Raw genomic sequence first — 19,721 nt, 5'->3', positions numbered from 1 at the left:
ATGACCCGTGGACTGATCACACATAACAGAAGAAAACATAATTTATGCTTACCTGATAAATTCCTTTCTTCTGTTGTGTGATCAGTCCACGGCCCGCCCTGTTTTAAGGCAGGTAAATATCTTTTAAATTATACTCCAGTCACCACTTCACCCTTGGTTACTCCTTTCTCGTTGATTCTTGGTCGAATGACTGGGACTGACGTAGAGGGGAGGAGCTATATGCAGCTCTGCTGGGTGAATCCTCTTGCATTTCCTGTTGGGGAGGAGTTATATCCCAGAAGTAATGATGACCCGTGGACTGATCACACAACAGAAGAAAGGAATTTATCAGGTAAGCATAAATTATGTTTTTATGTTTCTTATCCCTTCCCTTGGCAGATAAGCGGTTACTGTCATCAGGGACAGGGTGGACGTTTAACGGTGACCAGCTGGCACCTCCATTGCCCTATAACATGGGCCTGGAAATTAGTTATATCCTTGTCTGCGGATATCAGTAATTTAAGAGAAACATGGATATATCCGGCATCTCCTTAACAGGATCCGGTTCCCCCATTAGAGTCAGCCTTTTTTATTATGTGGGGATACTTATATGGAGTATCTACAATTTAACTCCTTTATACTTTTTAATCCGTTCCTCTTTTGCAGCAGCGGCACCTCCGGATATAATGACAGGAGACTGACGCTGACAGTGTTATCCATGTTATTTGAGTAAATGGAGCGTGTGACCATGGAACAGATTTTTTGGGGTATATTATGCTATACTTCTATTGTGGGGTTGATTTATACATTCCCCTCCTTCTAGAGCCTTTGTCGGCGTGACAGGCAACCGATGCTCTTTTATCCTCCTTATTTGGATAATGTATTTTCTTATTTAGCAATCTTTTCTCATTATGAAGTTACGCAGCTGAGAATAGATTGGCGCCATTCGTCTGTTCCCCTCTGTAGAGTCTTAATTAATCTGTATACCTCACAGGAAGATAGCGCAGACAGAATTGTTGAAAGTGTATCTATACTCTTTACATGAGTGTTGTCCGTATGCTTATTGGTAACTGAGCAATAGCATAACGTGTTTTTTTTTTTTTTTTTTTTTTTTTCAGAAAAGCTGTATGAGGGAAACTTTTTTTTCTTTCAGATGCACTTTTATGTTTAAGATGGCGGCCCCAGTTTTTCATGATGACAGTTAGGCTGTAGTCATGGCGGCTTGTGTTGCAATGTCATTGGATCTCATTTTGGCGCCATGTGTTCTCACTTATTGCAGGTCTTTTAGGTCTTCTCATTAGGATGTGATGTTGAGACTTTGCTTTTCCCTAGATGTATTAGAACAGCGGAGAAACTGTTTTACACTACGATGTGTCTAGTGGACTTTATCATTTCACTCTAGAGTGCAATGAGAAATGGTCGCTTAATCTTTTTTTTTTTTTTTTTTAATTTTTCAAAAGCTTTATTGAACATTCAACAGAAAGTACAAAGAGTAACAAAGAAAAATGTCATATCTGTAATCAATCAAGTCAATACTTTGCAAGCCAAGAAATCTAATGTAAAGAAACATAAAGACATGGTGGAAAAGCAAATTATAGAAGGGACAAATAGGTCCCCATCCTTCTTATCTTAAAGAATCTAATGGGGATGGGAGGGGGGAGGAAGGGAAGGGGGGGGAGAGGAGTAGGAATAGTTTTCAATTCTCATACAGGGCTCAAATGTGGGTCTCATCCGTCCTCTACATCTTTGGGCTCAGTCAGAAGTCAAAGCGTTAGGTCTCCATTGCGTGTCATAGGTATCCTTCCAGTCCGCCCACACTTGTTCAAAAAGGTCTGAGTTGTCAAGTTTATAGAAAATATCCTCTATAGTATATATGTACGCCATGGTATTACATATAGTGGACCAGCTAGGGGTAGACTCTTTTTTTTTTTTTCTCCCAGGCTATAGCTTTCTTAATAGTTGTGAAAAGATAGATACATAAGAAGGAGTGGTGCTTTGGTAAAGAATGTACCCCTATATGCAGCAGGGCCATGGAAGGAGATCTAGAGAGGGGTATTCCCAACCTGGTCAAGACCAGAAAACATGTGTTCCATAAGGGCTGGATCTTGGGGCATTCCCACCAGATATGTATCGTTCTGCCCTTCTGACCACAACCCCTTCAGCATTCAGGTGACGCACTCCGGAACATTTTGGCCAGTCTAGTTGGAACGTAGTACCAATGAGACAACAGTTTGTAAAAAGTTTCGTATAGTGTAGTACAGTGTATAGCCTTCTGAGTAAGCTCTATAGTGCGCTCCCAGGTGTGGGGGGTAACTGGGGTGCCCAGCAGGGACTCCCAGTGCTGTAGGTGAGCAGGGATTTTGGAGCAAGAGGTATCTCTAAGTAGCGAATAATGTAGGGATAATGGTCTACTAAGCCTATCGCCTCGTATCCAGACAGATTCCCAGGGGGTCAACGGGCGAGCCAAGCCCGGTTTGAACTCCCAGCTAAGTTAAAAGCTTTTGATTCTATGAAATTCAAACAGTAAATATTGCGGGGTTAAGGGTCCGGGGTCAAGTTGGGCAAGAAGTTTAAAGGAGCCCTGAGGGGAAGAGAACCAAAGGTCCGGGACTTGGTTGACACCTAGTTGAGCCCATCTATGTGGGTGTGTGTCCTGCAGTCCCGAGAGTAGGCCAGTGATAGAAGTTATAGGAGAGGGATGCGGGGCTATTTGGGGATGGTGTTGAAGCTTGTCCCACATATCTAAACACTCGCAAACCACCGGGTTAATCAAATCTAGTTCCCTACGACAGTGTGGCGGGGTCCACACTAGGTTTCGAAGGTGGACTTTATAGGGCAATGAAGCCTGCTCGAGGGATCTCCATTTAGATTGGGAATATTTAACTCCCCATTGTGCAACATGGGTGAGCATCGCTCCCTCGTATCTAAGCACAGACGGAGACGCAATACCTCCTGAGGTTCAGGGGAGTTGAAATATTTTGTGCGCCACTCTAGGGGGCTTACCTTGCCAGATATATTTTGTCAGTTCGCTCTGAAATTGTAGGAGTATATGCTTAGGGACCCTAATGGGGAGGCATCGAAATAAGTAAGTAAGTCTGGGTAGGAAGGACATTTTGAGTGCAGCTATCCTACCCAACCAGGAGACATGGGATAAGTTCCAATCTCGTTTGAGGGAACGAAGCACTGACAAAAGAGGAAGGTAATTGTCTCTAATTATCTGGGAGCAACAGCCTGAGAGCTTAACTCCTAGATGTGGGACAAAATTCTCAGTCCAGTTAAAATCAAATCTGGATTTCAGGGAAGCTAACTGTACGCCGGGGATGACCTGCGTATATATCTCTGTTTTTTATAAGTTCAGTTTATAGAATGAATGGGCTCCAAAGGAGGCCAGAGTATCCATAAGACTGGGGATAGAGTGTGTAGGATCCGAAGAAAAAAGGGTAACATCATCCGCAAATAAAAGCTATCTCGTGTACTGTACCAAACAAGGTGACACCCTTTATTTGTGGGTCATTTTTGATTTGTTCCGCCAGAGGTTCTATGGCTAATGCAAACAACAGGGGCGATAACGGGCATCCCTGTCTGGTGCCATTTGCTATGGAGAAAGAGGAGGAGCGGAAGCCTAGACCACTTACTGTGGCCGTAGGAGTGGAGTAAAGGGCTTTAACCGCTGTCACTATTTCGCTTGGGAACCGAAAACACTCAAGTACCTCCCACAGATACTGCCATCTAACGCGGTCAAATGCCTTCTCAGCGTCAAGAGAGATGACCGATAGGGGCCTGTTAAGTTTGGAAGAGAGACTAAGAATATTAAGCAGCCGCCTCGTATTATCCGGTCCCTCTCGCTGTGGGACAAAGCCTACTTGGTTCGGGCAATAAGAGACGGCAATAGACCTGCCACCCGGTTAGCCAACAATTTATAAAAGAACTTTGTCGGTGTTAATAAGCGATATCAGTCTATAACTGCTACATAAAGAAGGATCTTTATTCGGCTTTAGGTTAGTAATAATAGTGGCTTCCAGGAATTCCTTTTTAAAACAGCCCTCTTTTCTGGCTAAGTTATAGAGCCTAAGCAATAGAGAAGAGAGTTCCCGAAAGAAAATTTTGTAAAAATGAGCCGGGAAACCGTCTGGACCCGGCGATTTAAAAGACTTTAAATTTTTGGTAACCTTCTGGAGTTCAAAGAGAGAGAAGGGAGAGCTGAGGAAATCACGTTGTTCAGAAGTTAGTGTGGGGAGCTTTAGGGATTCTAAGAACGTCTGCTGTACCCTAGCAAGAGGTGCTGAAACCTAAGTAGCTTGGAGAGTGAGGTGATACGGTGCTAGGAGAAATTATACTGCCCAAGACTCAGGCAGCCAGTCACCTATCAGCGCGCAAATGCCACCACTCAGTAAGGACCCAGAATCCCCCTCCAGACTCGGGGTATATGGGATACGGCCCGAAGGAAGGGGAAAAGGAAAGGGGAAGTGACCAGCTCAGACTAGCAGAGCCGGAAAGGGAGAGTCTCAAGGGGAATCCACAGGTCGCAATACACAATATGTAGTTTCAGTATGTAACACAATATAAACCAACGTGCAAGCAGAGATTTAAATGAAACAATAAAATAACACTACACTTTTGGCTGAAATCCCAAAGACAATTGAGCTGGCGCCGCAGCTATTAGAATATGGAAATAGCATCAGAAATTAACATTGAGTCCCGGGCAACCTGTGTAAAGGCTCCTTCTAGCAGCTCCCTGGGGGGAAACTAATATTATTAATGAGACGTGGGTAAACACTTTGATAGTCTCTACCAGGTGCAAATTCCTCGCAGAGAAGGCTATGGGTGCCCGCTGAGCAAAGGGGAGGAATCTCCCAGAGAGAGCTAAAAGGGGTAGGCAAATTTTCCCCTCAGAGGTCAGATAGTGACATGCTTTGAGCTCCATAACAAGTTCTGGTTGTGATATGGTAAGTGCCAGGGGCCTTTCTTGTGGATAAAAAGGTGCCTTATAAAGCCTCAAAACCTTGCAGGGCTCCACCTCAGGTTATTTGAGTAGTTAGGATATAGAGAGCTGCAAACTGATCCCTATGTGTAACAGTCTTATGGTTGTCAGAAGCCCGGCTTATAAGAGGTGTATGCAAGACACAATGGGGCAGGCTGGGATGTTAAAGAGCTGTAGGAGTCCTGCAATATTCCTAGTAGATATGGCTCAAGAAAATGCAGAGTGTGAGGATGGGCCCAGGATTTATATACAGGGCCCCATATAATAAGCAGGACCGGTAATGTATAAAGTATATTTCTCACCCGGAGCCCCTGCTCCACTGCACCTGCGTCCTAGATCTTGTCACCAGGTTCAGGACCTCCTGATGGGTCTCACATATGAATCCGGGCAGCAGTAACCAGCTGGGCTAATCCTTTGTAGCACAGTAATAACCCTCGTGAGTTGTGTGCCCTGCGTCTCTTCTGTAGGTCGCAATATGGCCGCCGTTCATGACAAAACTGAAGGAGGAAAGCTTTGATGCTGCCGGCCCAGGTATGTTCTCCTACAGCCGCCCTTTCAATTATCTTGTCACATTCACTTCCATCTGGAGCTTGACAAGAAGCAGGGGGGGGCTCGCAAAGGCCAGGTCCGGATCCGGCAGGTAGCCTTTCTCAAGTTGTCTGCGCAGCAAGCCCCAAGCCTACATACTGGTATAAACCCTCCTTTCCGTCTTTCCTTATCAGTCTCCAGAAGCCTCAGAGGTGTCAAGGCTACTTGCTCTTGTTGAAGCTGCACCGGAGCGGATCCCCGACCCTCCGGTGTCTAATATGCAGGTGTTCTGTGAGTTTAGCAGCTCCTCTGAGGCCTATGTTCCGGAGAGACTTATTGCAGGCAAAACAATATAATCACTCTAGAAATTGAGGTGCACAATGGAGGTCTCTCTAAATGTGCCAAAAGTGCAGTCTAAAGCCCCATATAGCGTAAATACAGCTTTTTTAGATAATGTAGGACTGGAGCTCCGTGTCTGCACTTCCACTCTGCTCTGCAGTTAGCTCCGCCCCCTCCTGGTCGCTTAAAGGGACAGTCTAGTATAAATTAAACTTTCATTATTCAGATAGGACTTTTAATTTTAATCAACTTTCCAATTTACTTTTATCATCAAATTTGCTTTTTTTCTCTTGGTATTCTTAGTTTAAACTAAACATAGGCAGGCTCATATGCTAATTTCTAAGCCTTTGAGGGCTGCCTCTTATCACATGCTTTTTAAATCTCTTTTCAACACAAAGAGACAGAAAGTACACGTGGGCCATAAAGATAACACTGTGTTCAGGCACAGGGGGTTATTTAAGATCTAGCACAAAACAATGCTAAATTTAAGACAATAGATAATAATTATTAATAGTCATGTGATCAGGGGGCTGGAAGAAGGTTCCTAGATACAAGGTAATCACAGAGGTAAAAAGTGTATTAATATAACTGTGTTGGTTATGCAAAACCGGGGAATGGGTAATAAAGGGATTATCTATCTTTTAAAACAATAATAATTCTATGGTAGACTGTCCCTTTAATCTTAACGATCTTTAGAGTAACATTTGTCTTTGGATGTAAATGGGAGGCTGGGAAATACTGAATGTCAGTCTGTCCTCCTTTTTTATTTTCTGCCCTCATGTATTAGTATATTACACGGCATGAAGGAATATATTACTTTTTTATATCTGTCATGGTACATTGCAGCCATCTGGTGGCAGTTCAGGATCAATCACATTTTATGTTTAAATCATTTTTATTAGCATACAAAGAGGAGATATAGATAAAACCATGGTTCATCATAGTACAATAAACACATCTGGCCTAATAACATAAGTAAATAAAATAAAACAAGATATGTGAGATTTCTCCTGAAATTCTTGCTCCCTTCTATAGTCAAATAATGCTGGGAGGATACTGTTCGGAGCAGGTTCCAGAAATACGAACAATGTCTCTATCTTAATCCATGTCATTGCACGGAGGAAGCCAGGATGTGTCTTTTCAAAAAGAAACTTAAATATTGAACCATATAACGATAATAGTATATCGGAAAGAGAAAGAAAAAGAGAGAAGAAAAGAGGGAGAATGATAATGAGAAGAAGTACCTACCAATTATCGACATGTATGCTATTTAGACAGCTCTTTGATTAGTTAGGTAAAGAAGAGTAAAGTAAAGTAGAGTAAGATGCCGTGGCCCCCCCCCCCCCAAGTAATTGAACTACCTGTGTCTATCTTTGAGGCTAGACTTTATAAAGTCTATGTATCTGAATTCCCATTAAGTGTCCAATAAAACCAAACTCTCTCAAATTGTGTTTGTGTGTCCAGGATTTTAGAGGCGGATTCATACATTCGATAAGTCAGCGATAGTTTATTCTTTACCTCCTCCCATGGGGGAGCTTTAACTTTCCAGTACTTGGCGATGCTCATTCTTGTGACCGTACAAGTGATCTTAATGAATGTATTTATCTGTTTATTAAGTCGGTGTAAGGGTACGTGTAGGAGGGCCTGTGAGGGGTTCAGTTGAATCTGTTCCTCCAGTACTGAACTTAGGAGGGAGGACAATTGAGCCCATATTGGCTGTATAATGACGCAGTCCCACCACATATGATGGTATGAGCCTATTTCTCCACAGCCTCTGTAACAGAGTCTATTATTAGCAGGGGACATATACTGAGTTTTAACTGGTGTTAGGTACCATCTGAACATGGTTTTAATTGTGTTTTCCCTGAGGTCTGCACTCAAGAGGCCTGAGCAAGCCGAGTGGTAGACACCGTCCCACCATTTTTTATCTTTGGTGATATTTAGATCTTCTTCCCATTTTAGGATTATGTTGGGTTTAGTTTTATTATTTAGTGATTGAATCTCCAGGTATAGTCTAGATATCGCTTGTTTAGGTCTATGTGTAGTGCTTAATAAGTTTTCTAGGGCTGTAGGTAAGCTAGGTCGGGGTTCCCTAATGTACTGTTGAGTTGACTTGGAGATAATGGAACCATTGTAGCTTTATCGGGTCTATTTGGTTCTGTATCTGGGTGAATGTCTTAGGTTTTTTCCCCTCCATCCAATCCGCCACCCTTTACAACCCCTTGTTTGCCCATTTGTCAGCTAGAATCTGAATGTCTCTGGAGAGAAGGTACCTAATTGGGCACAGTAATGTATGGTTAGGTAATAATATCAATCACATTTTAAATGTTTTTTATGTGTATTCCTTTTGCATGGTATCTCTTTCATATGGAAATTGATACGCTATTGGTTGCATTTCAAAGTTTTACTATTGCATCTCCTTTATTTGCTATTTTTATTCATCCTAGCATATATATTAATACATAGTATGTTACCCTGTCTGGTATAGGGGTTCCATGTATTATTCACCCACATATTGAGGGGACTTTTATGTCCTTTTCATATATTCTATTTTATATATGGGGAATTATTTTTCATCATAAAGTATTTCATTTATCATAATCTATTGCTAGGTTTTATTATGTCATGCATTTGTAATTCTCCCTCTTTTGGAGGGATACTTGCTGACTGTTATGACATATATAGTTCTTGTCTCCTAGTTGGTGTTTTTATATCCATATTGTATCTGTCTGTTTTATTATAGAAATACAATATTATTTTCGCAGTCAGATTACTGTTATCTTTCATCTTCATAGGTTCTTTCTTGTTATCCTATGTTGCCTTAGGGACCTTTTCTTTTATAGTGGTCCCGATCTGGCGGAATTGTTTTTTCCAGGTGATGAGTCCTATCCATTGGGAGGTCTCAGCCTTGGAGTAGGAGTTTGCAATCTAAGTTCTTTCCTAGCCAGCTGTAGTAGCCTGATGGTTAGCTTAGCTGACTAGCAAGCTGGAGGTTTGCAGTTTTAAACCAGCTGCAGCTACTTACACCTTGAATGTGTGTGCACAAGCTGTTTTCTTGTTCTCTTAGAGGCAAGCACTTAGATCATGTAGGGGGCTGACTGTTCTGTTTTCCTTCAGGCTTGGATCCGTGTTGTACAAGATCCTTGGGCCATAGACATAGTATTCCAAGGATCCATAGGTTATCTGCAATCCAGGTAAAGAGAGGTCTTTTTAAACTGTGTAAAGGATCTATTCTTCCCTGGGAGTGATTATTCCAGTTCCCGTGGTGGAACAGGGTCATGCATTCTTTTCCAAATAGAAGAGGGAATTTTTCGTCCCATTCTAGACCTAGAGTGTCTCAACAAATTCCTCAAGGTTCCGTTCTTCAAAACAGAAACTATTCGTTTTATCCTAACCTTGGTTCTGGGAGGTTAGTTCATGACTATCATAGTTCTGAAGGATGTGTATCTGATTGTTCCCTTTTTCAGGGAACATCATCAATTCCTTTGGTTTCCCTTTCTGGACAAACATTTTCCAGTTTTTTGCTAGTCCCTTTGGTCTTGTCACGGCTCCTCAAATCTTTACAAAGGTCTTAGGGGTCCTTTTGTTGGTAGTCAGATCTCAGGTAATAGCGGTGGCGCCTTATCTGGGCGACATCTTGGTTCAAGTGCCATCTTTTCAATTTGCAAAATCTCATACAGAGTTGTTGTTTACCTTCTTTCCCACGGGTGGAAAGTGTATCTGTAGAAGAGTTCCCTAGTGCTAGTCACCAGGGTGTGTTTCTTGGGAATGATTATAGATTCTCTGTCCACGAAGATTTTTCTGATGGAGGTCAGAACATCAAAATGTCTGGCTTTGGGGCTCATTCTCAGTGTATGTCAGTATTTGGTCTGATGGTTTCTTTCGTGGACATCATTCCATTGGCTCGGTTCCATCTGAGACCACTGCAGTTATGCATTCTCAGGCAATGGAACAGAGACCACTTGGACCTATCTCAGAGGATAACTCTAGATCCCTTGTCAAGACACTCTCTATTTTGGTGGATCTCTCAGGACCATCTGTCTCTGGGTACATGCTTCCTGAGACCTTCCTGGTTGATGGTCTCCACGGATGCCAGCCTGTTAGGCTGGGGAGCAGTTTGGGGCTCGTTAAAAGCTCAGGGTCTTTGAACTCGGGAGGAGTTATCTCTGCCCACAAATCATATTAGTGTTGAGAGCTATACAGGTGGCCCTCGGTTTACAACGGTTCAATTTGCACCGTTTCAGAATAACAACCTTTTTTTCAGTCGTGTGACTGCTATTGAAAAGCATTGAGAAGCAGTGCATTGATTAAAAAAGCCAGTAGGTGGAGCTGTCCGCTTGTGTTGCAGCAAAGATATGCAAGCCAAACAAGCTGAAATTAATCAGTTTAACCAGACCTGAGCTATCGAGCAGATTTCAAAGGAACAAGATCTTCCTGTCTATAAATCAGTCCAGATTGGAATGCATAGAAAGAACTGTTTGCAGAAAAATGCAAGTAAAGTCTGTGTTGTGTGATTCTTTTATTAGGTTTATAATGCCGTTTAGCAAATGTTTTTGTTCATTTAACTTAGTTTAATTATATATTCTGTGTTGTGTGATTATTGTATTAGGTTTATAATGCTGTTTAGCATGTAAAGTCCTTATTTCAAAGTTTTAAAAATATTGTATTAGCTGTTACTTTTGACAATTTTGAGAGGGGCCTAGAACCTAACTCCCTCACTTCCATTGACTTACATTATAAACTGGTTTTCAATTTACAACGGTTTCGATTTACAACCATTCCTTCTGGAACCTAACCCCGGTGTAAACTGAGGGCTACCTGTATTCAGTGCCTGGACATCTTGGCTTTTGACTGGTTTATCAGATTCCAGTCAGACAACATTACCTCTACATCAACCGCCGGGGAGGAACTCGGAGTTCCTTAGCTATGAAGGAAGTGACTTGCATTCTGCAGTGGGTGGAAGCTCACAGTTGTCTCTTATCTGCCATCTACATTCCAGGGGTGGACAACTGGGAGGTGTTTTTTCTGAGCAGACAGGCTTTTCATCCCGGGGAGTGGGCTCTCCATCTGGAGGTGTTCTCAAAGATAACCCTCAGGTGGGGGGTTCCGGAGTTGGATCTGGTGGCGTATCATCAAAAAACGCCAAGCTTCCAAAGTACGGTTCTAGGTCAAGAGATCTTCAGGCCGCTCTGATAGATGCTCGGGGTGGTTCCTTAGTTCTTCTCTCTGACCTACCTTTTTTCCTCTGTTTGCTCTCCTTCCACAAGTCATTACTCGTAGGAATCAGGAGAGAGCATCTTGGATCCCTTAGCTTCTGTCTGGCCTCGCAGGCTCTGGTTTGCGGAAATGGGGGAGATATCATCTCTTCCACCTTGGAGGTTACCTCTGAGGAAGGACCTTCTAATTCAGTGTCCATTCCACCATCCAAATCTAGAATCTCTGAAGCTGACTTCTTGGAGTTTGAACGTCTAGTCCTGTCTAGACATGGTTTTTCTGAGGCGGTCATTGATACTATGCCTCAGGCTCGTAATCCTGTTACTCGCAGGATTTACCATAAGGTATGGCGAAATTCCCTCTAGTGACGCAGGAATAGAGAATCAGGCTAGGAACCAGGAGGCCCATGTTCCGTTCTGGGCTCGGCATTGATACTGTCTGTGCCATTGGTATCTGTTGATTCCAAAATTTTAATTATTGTGGTTTCTAACTTCTCTTTCTGCAATTTGAGAATGTGGAAGTCTCTGCATGTCTTGAAGACCTCATGATTTTAAGAATCTAAAGGTTTCTCCTGAAATCGGGTGAGGATTCCCCGAATTTTATCATTTCTTTAGGATGGCCTGGAGAAAGGTTTGTCAGTCAGTACTCTGAAGGGTCAGATTTCTGCATTTCTTTGCACAAACGTCTGGCAGATTTACCAGATGTTCAAGTTTTTTTGTTCAGGCCCTGGTCAGAATCAGGTCTCTGTTTAAACCTGTTGCTCCTCTGGATCCTTAACATAGTTTTTTAGAGTTTTTTTGCAGCAGGTTCCATTTGAGCTGATGCATGTTGATATAAAATCGTTATCTTGGAGGGTTTGGTTTCTCCTTGCTATTTCTTCTGCTCACAGAGTTTCTGAGCTTTCAGCTATGCAGTGTGATTCCCCATGCCTTATTTTCATGCAGATAAGGTGGTCCTTTGTTCTAAATTGGGGTTTTCTTCCTAAGGTGCGGTGGTGCCTTCTATTTAGGTCCTCCTGCCGTGTTCTCCCTCCCTGTTCATTCCGTGTACTCTTTCTTGGGTATTAGTTCCCACTAGTAATTAGAATGACGTTGTGTACTCTTCATGTCATAGGAAAGAAAACAAAATTTATGCTTACCTGATAAATTTCATTCCGGACATAGAGATTCCACGACCCCGCCCTCTTTTTACATTATGTTCGCCAGTTATTTTGAGTAAACCTCAGGCACCTCTATACCCTTGTGTTCTTCTTTGTGTTTTTCTTTTCCATTTTCCTTCGGCTGAATGACTGGGGATTATAGGTAAGGGAAGTTGCACTTAACAGCTTTGCTGGGTGCTCTTTGCCTCTTCCTGCTGGCCAGGAGTTGAATATCCCACTAGTAACTGGAATGACGTTGTGGACTCTCCATGTCCAGAAATAAATTTATCAGGTAAGCATAAATTTTGTTTTCAATTTTCTACTAAGAGCTGAAACCAGAACTTTAGGAGTTGATGTTATTTTTGTCATTTAATTCTAATATAATGATAGTTAGATTTAATGAGTTATGTTAAAGGGTCATTAAAGTAAAAATTAAACTTCTGTGTTTCAGAAAAAAAAATGTGATTATAATAGCCTTTTTTTATTTATATCGGTTATCAAATTTACTTTCTCTTTGTTGAAAAGCATACCTAGGTAGACTGAGGGGGCAACGGCTCACTACTGAGAGCTAGCTGGTCATTGGTTGCTGCATACATGTCTCTTTTCATTGGCTCACCAGATGTGGTAAACTATTTATCAGTAGTGCATTGCATTGAAGCTGACTTTAACTGTATTTTACCATTTTGTAGGAGATAAAGACACAGTTAAATTCAATAATGGTGCATGTTAGTCATTTTTTTTTTATCAACTGTTTTCTTTTGTATTAATATTAGTTATTTTCTTCTGTCAGGATGAGTCTCAGCGACAGTGATAGCGACAGCAGTGATGACTCATGTGCCCCTAGTAGGGGCCCTGTCTCAATCCAGAAGATGCCCCCAGCAAATATCAAGGTATGTCCATCTCTAATATCAAGGTAACACATATATGTAATAGTACATTTATCTATCCAAGCTGCTGTGTTTTTACAACATTTTTATTCTAGTCTTCCACCAGTCTAAGTGCTGACATAGTTTAAAACGTTTGATTAATTTCAGTTTCTTTGCTTTACAAAATAGGGGAACACATATGGGATTATGTTTAAAAAGTCTCATGTCCATAAGCTATAATGAAGTTCATAGTTTATCACACTCATACAGAAGGTGAAAAAAGTTTGATTTCCATTTATCCTTTAGTGTAGACACTTTTTTATCTCTTGTATTGTTTGTTACAGTTACAAAGGGTTCATTCACTTCCTTTACAAAACTTTTGATTTTGAATAGAAAGTTTTCAAATTATAAATATTGTCCATATTCTCTAATGGACATTGACACACAAGATTTATTTAGTTTTAAAGGGGCATTAAACACAAAATACAGCGTATAAGCATACTATTGAAATTATTCCCCACCTCCATCTTATTATGGATACCATTTTAAAATCTTGTTTTCAGTGCATCCCAGTGCTGACCTGTTTGCACAGGTGCAGCAAATTTTCTTCAGGTACCTCCAGTGAAAGTTCCAAAAATGGTGGCACCTATAATTCTAGGTAGGTGCATGAAATGTATTTAGTGTTTAATGTCCCTTTAAAAAGTGATAGGGGTATAGGTTTTCATATGTGTTTAATTATTTTCACTAAGTGTAAAAAAATCTGTATTTGTAGTTCTCTTAAGTGTATGTATATGTGTGTATATGTGTATGCATAGATAGATATATGGAGGGAGATATGTATGTGTGTGTGTATGTATGTATGTATGTATGTGTGTGTGTGTGTGTATGTATATATATATATATATATATATATATATATATATATATATATATATATATATATATATAATCTCTGTGTGTGCATACAGTTGTAGCAGTACTTACAGGACTTTCACAAGGATAAGTCAAAACAATTTGATGTTTCAAGTATAATCCTATATATAGCATTAATATAGTTGGTCAAGTTAGCACCCAGGTTGATGTCCCAGAAGGGCAGCTTTTTTTTGTGATTTCACTACACTAGCAGTGTGCTTGGGATCTTTATCAATTTGGACAATATTGCCAACACCAAACCAGGACAGACCCTTCACTGAAGGCCACATGCACTCATTCTTCCATCTCTCTCTCTCTTCAACTCTTCTTCTCACATATTGTCGACTATTGGACCCAAAAATTTCAAACTTGGATATGTGACTTCATAATTCTCTTCCACTGATCTTCATTCAAATCTTTTTATGAGCTTTAGCATATCTTTGCCAATCTTTTTATGAGCTTTAGCATATCTTTGCCTTTTCACCCTGTCCCCCCACTGAAAAAGTGGTTTCATGGCTGCTACCCTTCCACAAAAACCATTCCTGATCAAGATTCTTTGGACTGTAGAAGGGTCAACTTGGTATCCAGATGAAGCTGCCAGGTGCTGAGCCAGGTCCTTGCTGGACTTCTTCCGGTCTCACAAAGTAGAAACTCTGAGAAACTTCTCATTAGTTTTTGAAAGTTTTCTTGGCCTTCCAGTCCTTTTTTGTCCTTGTCCTCTCTTGATTCTTCAAATTTCTTTATAATAGCACACCAATACCACATCTTGACTATCCAGTTTGTTTGCTGATTTCCCTTTGATAGTGGCCATGCTGATGCAAAAGTGTTATTTAATATCAAATTCTGTGATCTTTGACATTTTTAATGGAATGATGTGATTAAAAGTTGGTCATATTAGCAAGCTTCCAATGAATTATACTCATACCACATGTGTATATAATGCATGTCTTGCACAAACTTGGTGTGATAGACATTTTCCACAGCAGTCATTTTGACATGAAATTGTAGGACAAATAAAGGTGTTGGCAATGACATTAATTAGGGTTCCATTCCATTTAGGTTTACGAGAGCCAGGTTCCTTCTATTGCTCAAGTGTAAGTGGAGGTCACTCTAAATACTTGCCACTATAGTCTATAGAAGCCATTTTGTTTTTTTAATTTTGCATACAAATATCCCGTATTTTCTAATAAAGAGACTCTTTATTTTTTTGTTTATTTCCGGCTATTCTTATTTCTTTTTACATTTCATTTTTAACCTATGCTCCCATCGGTATGGATATAATTAAAGCCTTTTTTCTGCAGCACTATTTCCATTCGCTGCACTCATCTTCTCTTTAGAAAGGGGTATGTTTATATGTAGTCAAGGGAATATTTTATTAAAGATGCCCTATAGGTTATTAAAGATGCCCTATAGGGGGTATGCTATGTTTTTTGTCCCACATATTTATATTTCTTTCCTAAGATATGGAGAGTCCACAACGTCATTCCATTTACTAGTGGGGAATATCACTCCTGGCCAGCAGGAGGAGGCAAAGAGCACCACAGCAAAGCTGTTAAGTGTCACTCCCCTACCCATAATCCCCAGTCATTCTCTTTGCCTCTGTCAATGGAGGAGGTGAAGTTTGGTGTCTGAAGAAAAATTTGATCCCTTTTCATTACAAGCAAGTTTTTGGGTCTAGCTGTAGTATACGTTAATCTCTTCAGTAGAGTAGTGGTGGCTTTAAAACATTTAGAAAGTTGTGAGGTAGTCCTTGCTTGGTTTTCTAACATGTTTGCTGCCCATGGTATAGAGGTTAGTAACTCTGTTCTTTCTTTTTCTACAGATCTCTGTGAGGAGTATGTGTCCTCTCACACCTTATAAGCTGTCTACCTGCCGGACAGCTAGATTTGCAGGTAAGTGGTTTTGTCTTCTAGGTTATAGGGGCTTGCACTAAGAAGAATTTTCCTGCAGTTCTTATTGGGACATATTAATCCTTTAGGAAGGATTTTATTTGGCAGTGGCAGGCACTTAATATATGTGTGAGACTTAAGTGGTTAATTTCTTTATATGAAGGAATTGTCTCCAGAGGCTGTTGTTATAGCTATATTTAATAAACTCCAAAACACAATTTAGCTAGCGCTCCAACTAGGGAGCAAAGGATAAATATATGCTCTAACTAGAGAGCAAAGGATGAATATAAGGCTTTAATGGAATATTTTATATCTGCTTGAGAGGGGCAGATTTATAGCTTGGCTTTAAGGGATAATATATTTTCTTTCATGTAAGTGGCAAGAGTCCATGAGCTAGTGACGTATGGGATATACATTCCTACCAGAAGGGAGCAAAGTTTCCCAAACCTCAAAATGCCTATAAATGCACCTCCCACCACACTCATTCCTAAGTTTTACAAACTTTGCCTCCTGTGGAGGTGGTGAAGTAATTTTGTGCTTGATTTCTTCTATGATAGGCGCTTCTAAGCATTTTGAAGCCCAATTTCTCTCAGAGTACAGTGTTTGTCAGAGGGATGTGAAGAGAGTATCGCCTCACTCGTGGGACATCTATACAAAGGCTCTCTGTTATAGGTCGTAGGGATTCATTCTCTACCTCCCTTTTCAGATCGACGATATACTCTTATATCATTACCTCTGCTTATATTTCTCTTGTTAAGTGTATCCAGTCCACGGATCATCCATTACTTATGGGATATTCTCCTTCCCAACAGGAAGTTGCAAGCGATCACCCATAGCAGAGTTGCTATATAGCTCCGCCCCTCACTGCCATACCCAGTCATTCTCTTGCAACTCTCAACATAGAAGGAGGTCGCGAGAGGAGTGGTGTTTTATACTTAATTTATTTCTTCAATCAAAAGTTTGTTATTTTTAAATGGCACCGGAGTGTGCTGTTTTTCTCTCAGGCAGTATTTGGAAGAAGAATCTGCCTGCGTTTTTCTATGATCTTAGCAGAAGTAACTAAGATCGACTGGCTGTTCTCACACATTCTGAGGAGTGAGGTAACTTCAGATGGGGGACAGCGTGCGGGTTTTCCTGCAAATGAGGTATGTGCAGTAAAATATTTTTCTAAGGAATGGAATTGACTAAGAAAATGCTGCTGTTACCAAATTAATATAAGTAAAGCCTTAATGCAGTGAAAGCGACTGTTAGCAGGCTTATTAATGTATGTGCAGTAAAATAATTTTCTAAGGAATGGAATTGACTAAGAAAATGCTGCTGTTACCAAATTAATATAAGTAAAGCCTTAATGCAGTGAAAGCGACTGTTAGCAGGCTTATTAATGTATGTGCAGTAAAGTAATTTTCTCCAACATTGGTGTGTCCGGTCCACGGCGTCATCCTTACTTGTGGGAATAACTCTTCCCCAACAGGAAATGGCAAAGAGTCCCAGCAAAGCTGGCCATATAGTCCCTCCTAGGCTCCGCCCACCCCAGTCATTCTCTTTGCCGTTGCACAGGCAACATCTCCACGGAGATGGTTAAGAGTATGTGGTGTTTAGTTGTAGTTTTTTTATTCTACTAACAAGAAGGTTTGGATAAAGGATTATCTGCGAGTTCTCTAAAGGGACAGATTTCTGCTTTATCTGTCTTACTACACAAACGACTGGCAGCTGTGCCAGATGTTCAAGCATTTGTTCAGGCTCTGGTTAGGATCAAGCCTGTTTACAGACCTTTGACTCCTCCCTGGAGTTTAAATCTATTTCTTTCAGTTCTTCAAGGGGTTCCGTTTGAACCTCTACATTCCATAGATATTAAGTTGTTATCTTGGAAAGTTTTGTTTTTGGTTGCTATTTCTTCTGCTAGAAGAGTTTCAGAGTTATCTGCTCTGCAGTGTTCTCCGCCCTATCTGGTGTTCCATGCAGATAAGGTGGTTTTGCGTACTAAGCCTGGTTTTCTTCCAAAGGTTGTTTCTAACAAAAAATATTAACCAGGAGATAGTTGTACCTTCTTTGTGTCCGAATCCAGTTTCAAAGAAGGAACGATTGTTACACAATTTGGACGTAGTCCGTGCTCTAAAATTCTATTTAGAAGCTACAAAAGATTTCAGACAAACATCTTCTCTGTTTGTCGTCTATTCTGGTAAAAGGAGAGGTCAAAAAGCGACTTCTACCTCTCTTTCCTTTTGGCTTAAAAGCATCATCCGATTGGCTTACGAGACTGCCGGACGGCAGCCTCCTGAAAGAATCACAGCTCACTCCACTAGGGCTGTGGCTTCCACATGGGCCTTCAAGAACGAGGCTTCTGTTGATCAGATATGTAAGGCAGCGACTTGGTCTTCACTGCACACTTTTGCCAAATTTTACAAATTTGATACTTTTGCTTCTTCGGAGGCTATTTTTGGGAGAAAGGTTTTGCAAGCCGTGGTGCCTTCCGTTTAGGTAACCTGATTTGCTCCCTCCCTTCATCCGTGTCCTAAAGCTTTGGTATTGGTTCCCACAAGTAAGGATGACGCCGTGGACCGGACACACCAATGTTGGAGAAAACAGAATTTATGCTTACCTGATAAATTACTTTCTCCAACGGTGTGTCCGTAACTACAGTCACCACGGTACCATATGGTTTCTCCTATTTTTTCCTCCTGTCCGTCGGTCGAATGACTGGGGTGGGCGGAGCCTAGGAGGGACTATATGGCCAGCTTTGCTGGGACTCTTTGCCATTTCCTGTTGGGGAAAAGATATTCCCACAAGTAAGGATGACGCCGTGGACCGGACACACCGTTGGAGAAAGTAATTTATCAGGTAAGCATAAATTCTGTTTTCTAAGGAATGGAATTGACTATGAAAATGCTGCTGATACTGAAATAATCTAATTTAAGCCTTAATGCAGGGAAAGCAAGACAGGCTTATTAATAGAGATACATACTATTTAAAAGAAGGTTGTTTTAAAAACGTTTGCTGGCATGTTTAATCGTTTTTTGAGGTACATTGGTGATAAGGTTTATTGGGGCATAATTTTTCCACATGGCTGGCTTAATTTCTGCATAGCAACAGTTAACTGAGGTTTCCCACTGTTGTAATATGAGTGGGAGGGACCTAATTTAGAGCTTTTTGCACAGTTAAAATTACAAAATGAATCATCCAGATTCCCTCAGCAGTCCTTTGAATGCTACAGGACATCTCTAAAGGGCTAAAAAGACTTCCAAAATCGTTTATAGGGAAGGTAATCCACAGCTCAGCTGTGGCAGTTTTGTTGTGCCTGTTAAAAAAACATCTGTCGTTTTTTTGATCTGTTTTTTTGCATTTAGGGGTTAATCATCCATTTGCAAGTCGGTGCAATGCTCTGTGAACTTATTACATATACTGTAAAAATTTCATTTCATTTACTGCCTTTTTACAATGTTTTTCAAATGCTGACAAAACTTGTTTCTCTTAAAGGCACAGTAACGTTTTTTATATTTGCTTGTTAACTTGATTTAAAGTGTTTTCCAAGCTTACTAGTCTCATTATTAGTCTGTTCTAACATGTCTGACATAGAGGAAGCTCTGTGTTCATTATGTTTAAAAGCCATGGTGGAACCCCATTTTAGAATGTGTACCAGATGTACTGATTTCATGTTAAACAATAAAGATCATTTTTTGTCTTTAAAAACATTATCACCAAAGGATTCTGTCGAGGGGGAAGTTATGCCGACTAACTCTCCCCACGTGTCAGACCCTTTGACTCCCGCTTTAGGGACTCACGCTCAAATGGCGCCAAGTGGATCAAGGGCGCCCATAGCGTTTATTTTATCAGAGGATTCTGTTGAGGGGGAAGTTATGCCGTCTAACTCTCCCCAC

At 40.9% G+C, this 19,721-nt stretch overlaps 1 protein-coding gene across 2 annotated transcripts in view; it reads left to right on the top strand.

The window, feature by feature from the left end:
• MLLT1 (MLLT1 super elongation complex subunit) overlaps positions 1 to 19,721 on the top strand; it is a 233,336-nt gene that overhangs the window by 70,448 nt on the left and 143,167 nt on the right. For both annotated transcript variants that reach the window (XM_053703061.1, XM_053703060.1), the window contains one exon: positions 12,970 to 13,069. In XM_053703061.1, the coding sequence (XP_053559036.1) occupies positions 12,970 to 13,069 (100 nt within the window). The remainder of the gene's footprint in view (positions 1 to 12,969; positions 13,070 to 19,721) is intronic.

Source organism: Bombina bombina, chromosome 2 (assembly GCF_027579735.1).
Source record: "Bombina bombina isolate aBomBom1 chromosome 2, aBomBom1.pri, whole genome shotgun sequence".
Classification (NCBI taxonomy): Eukaryota; Metazoa; Chordata; class Amphibia; order Anura; family Bombinatoridae; genus Bombina; species Bombina bombina.
This window is presented reverse-complemented; position numbering and strand designations above follow the sequence as displayed.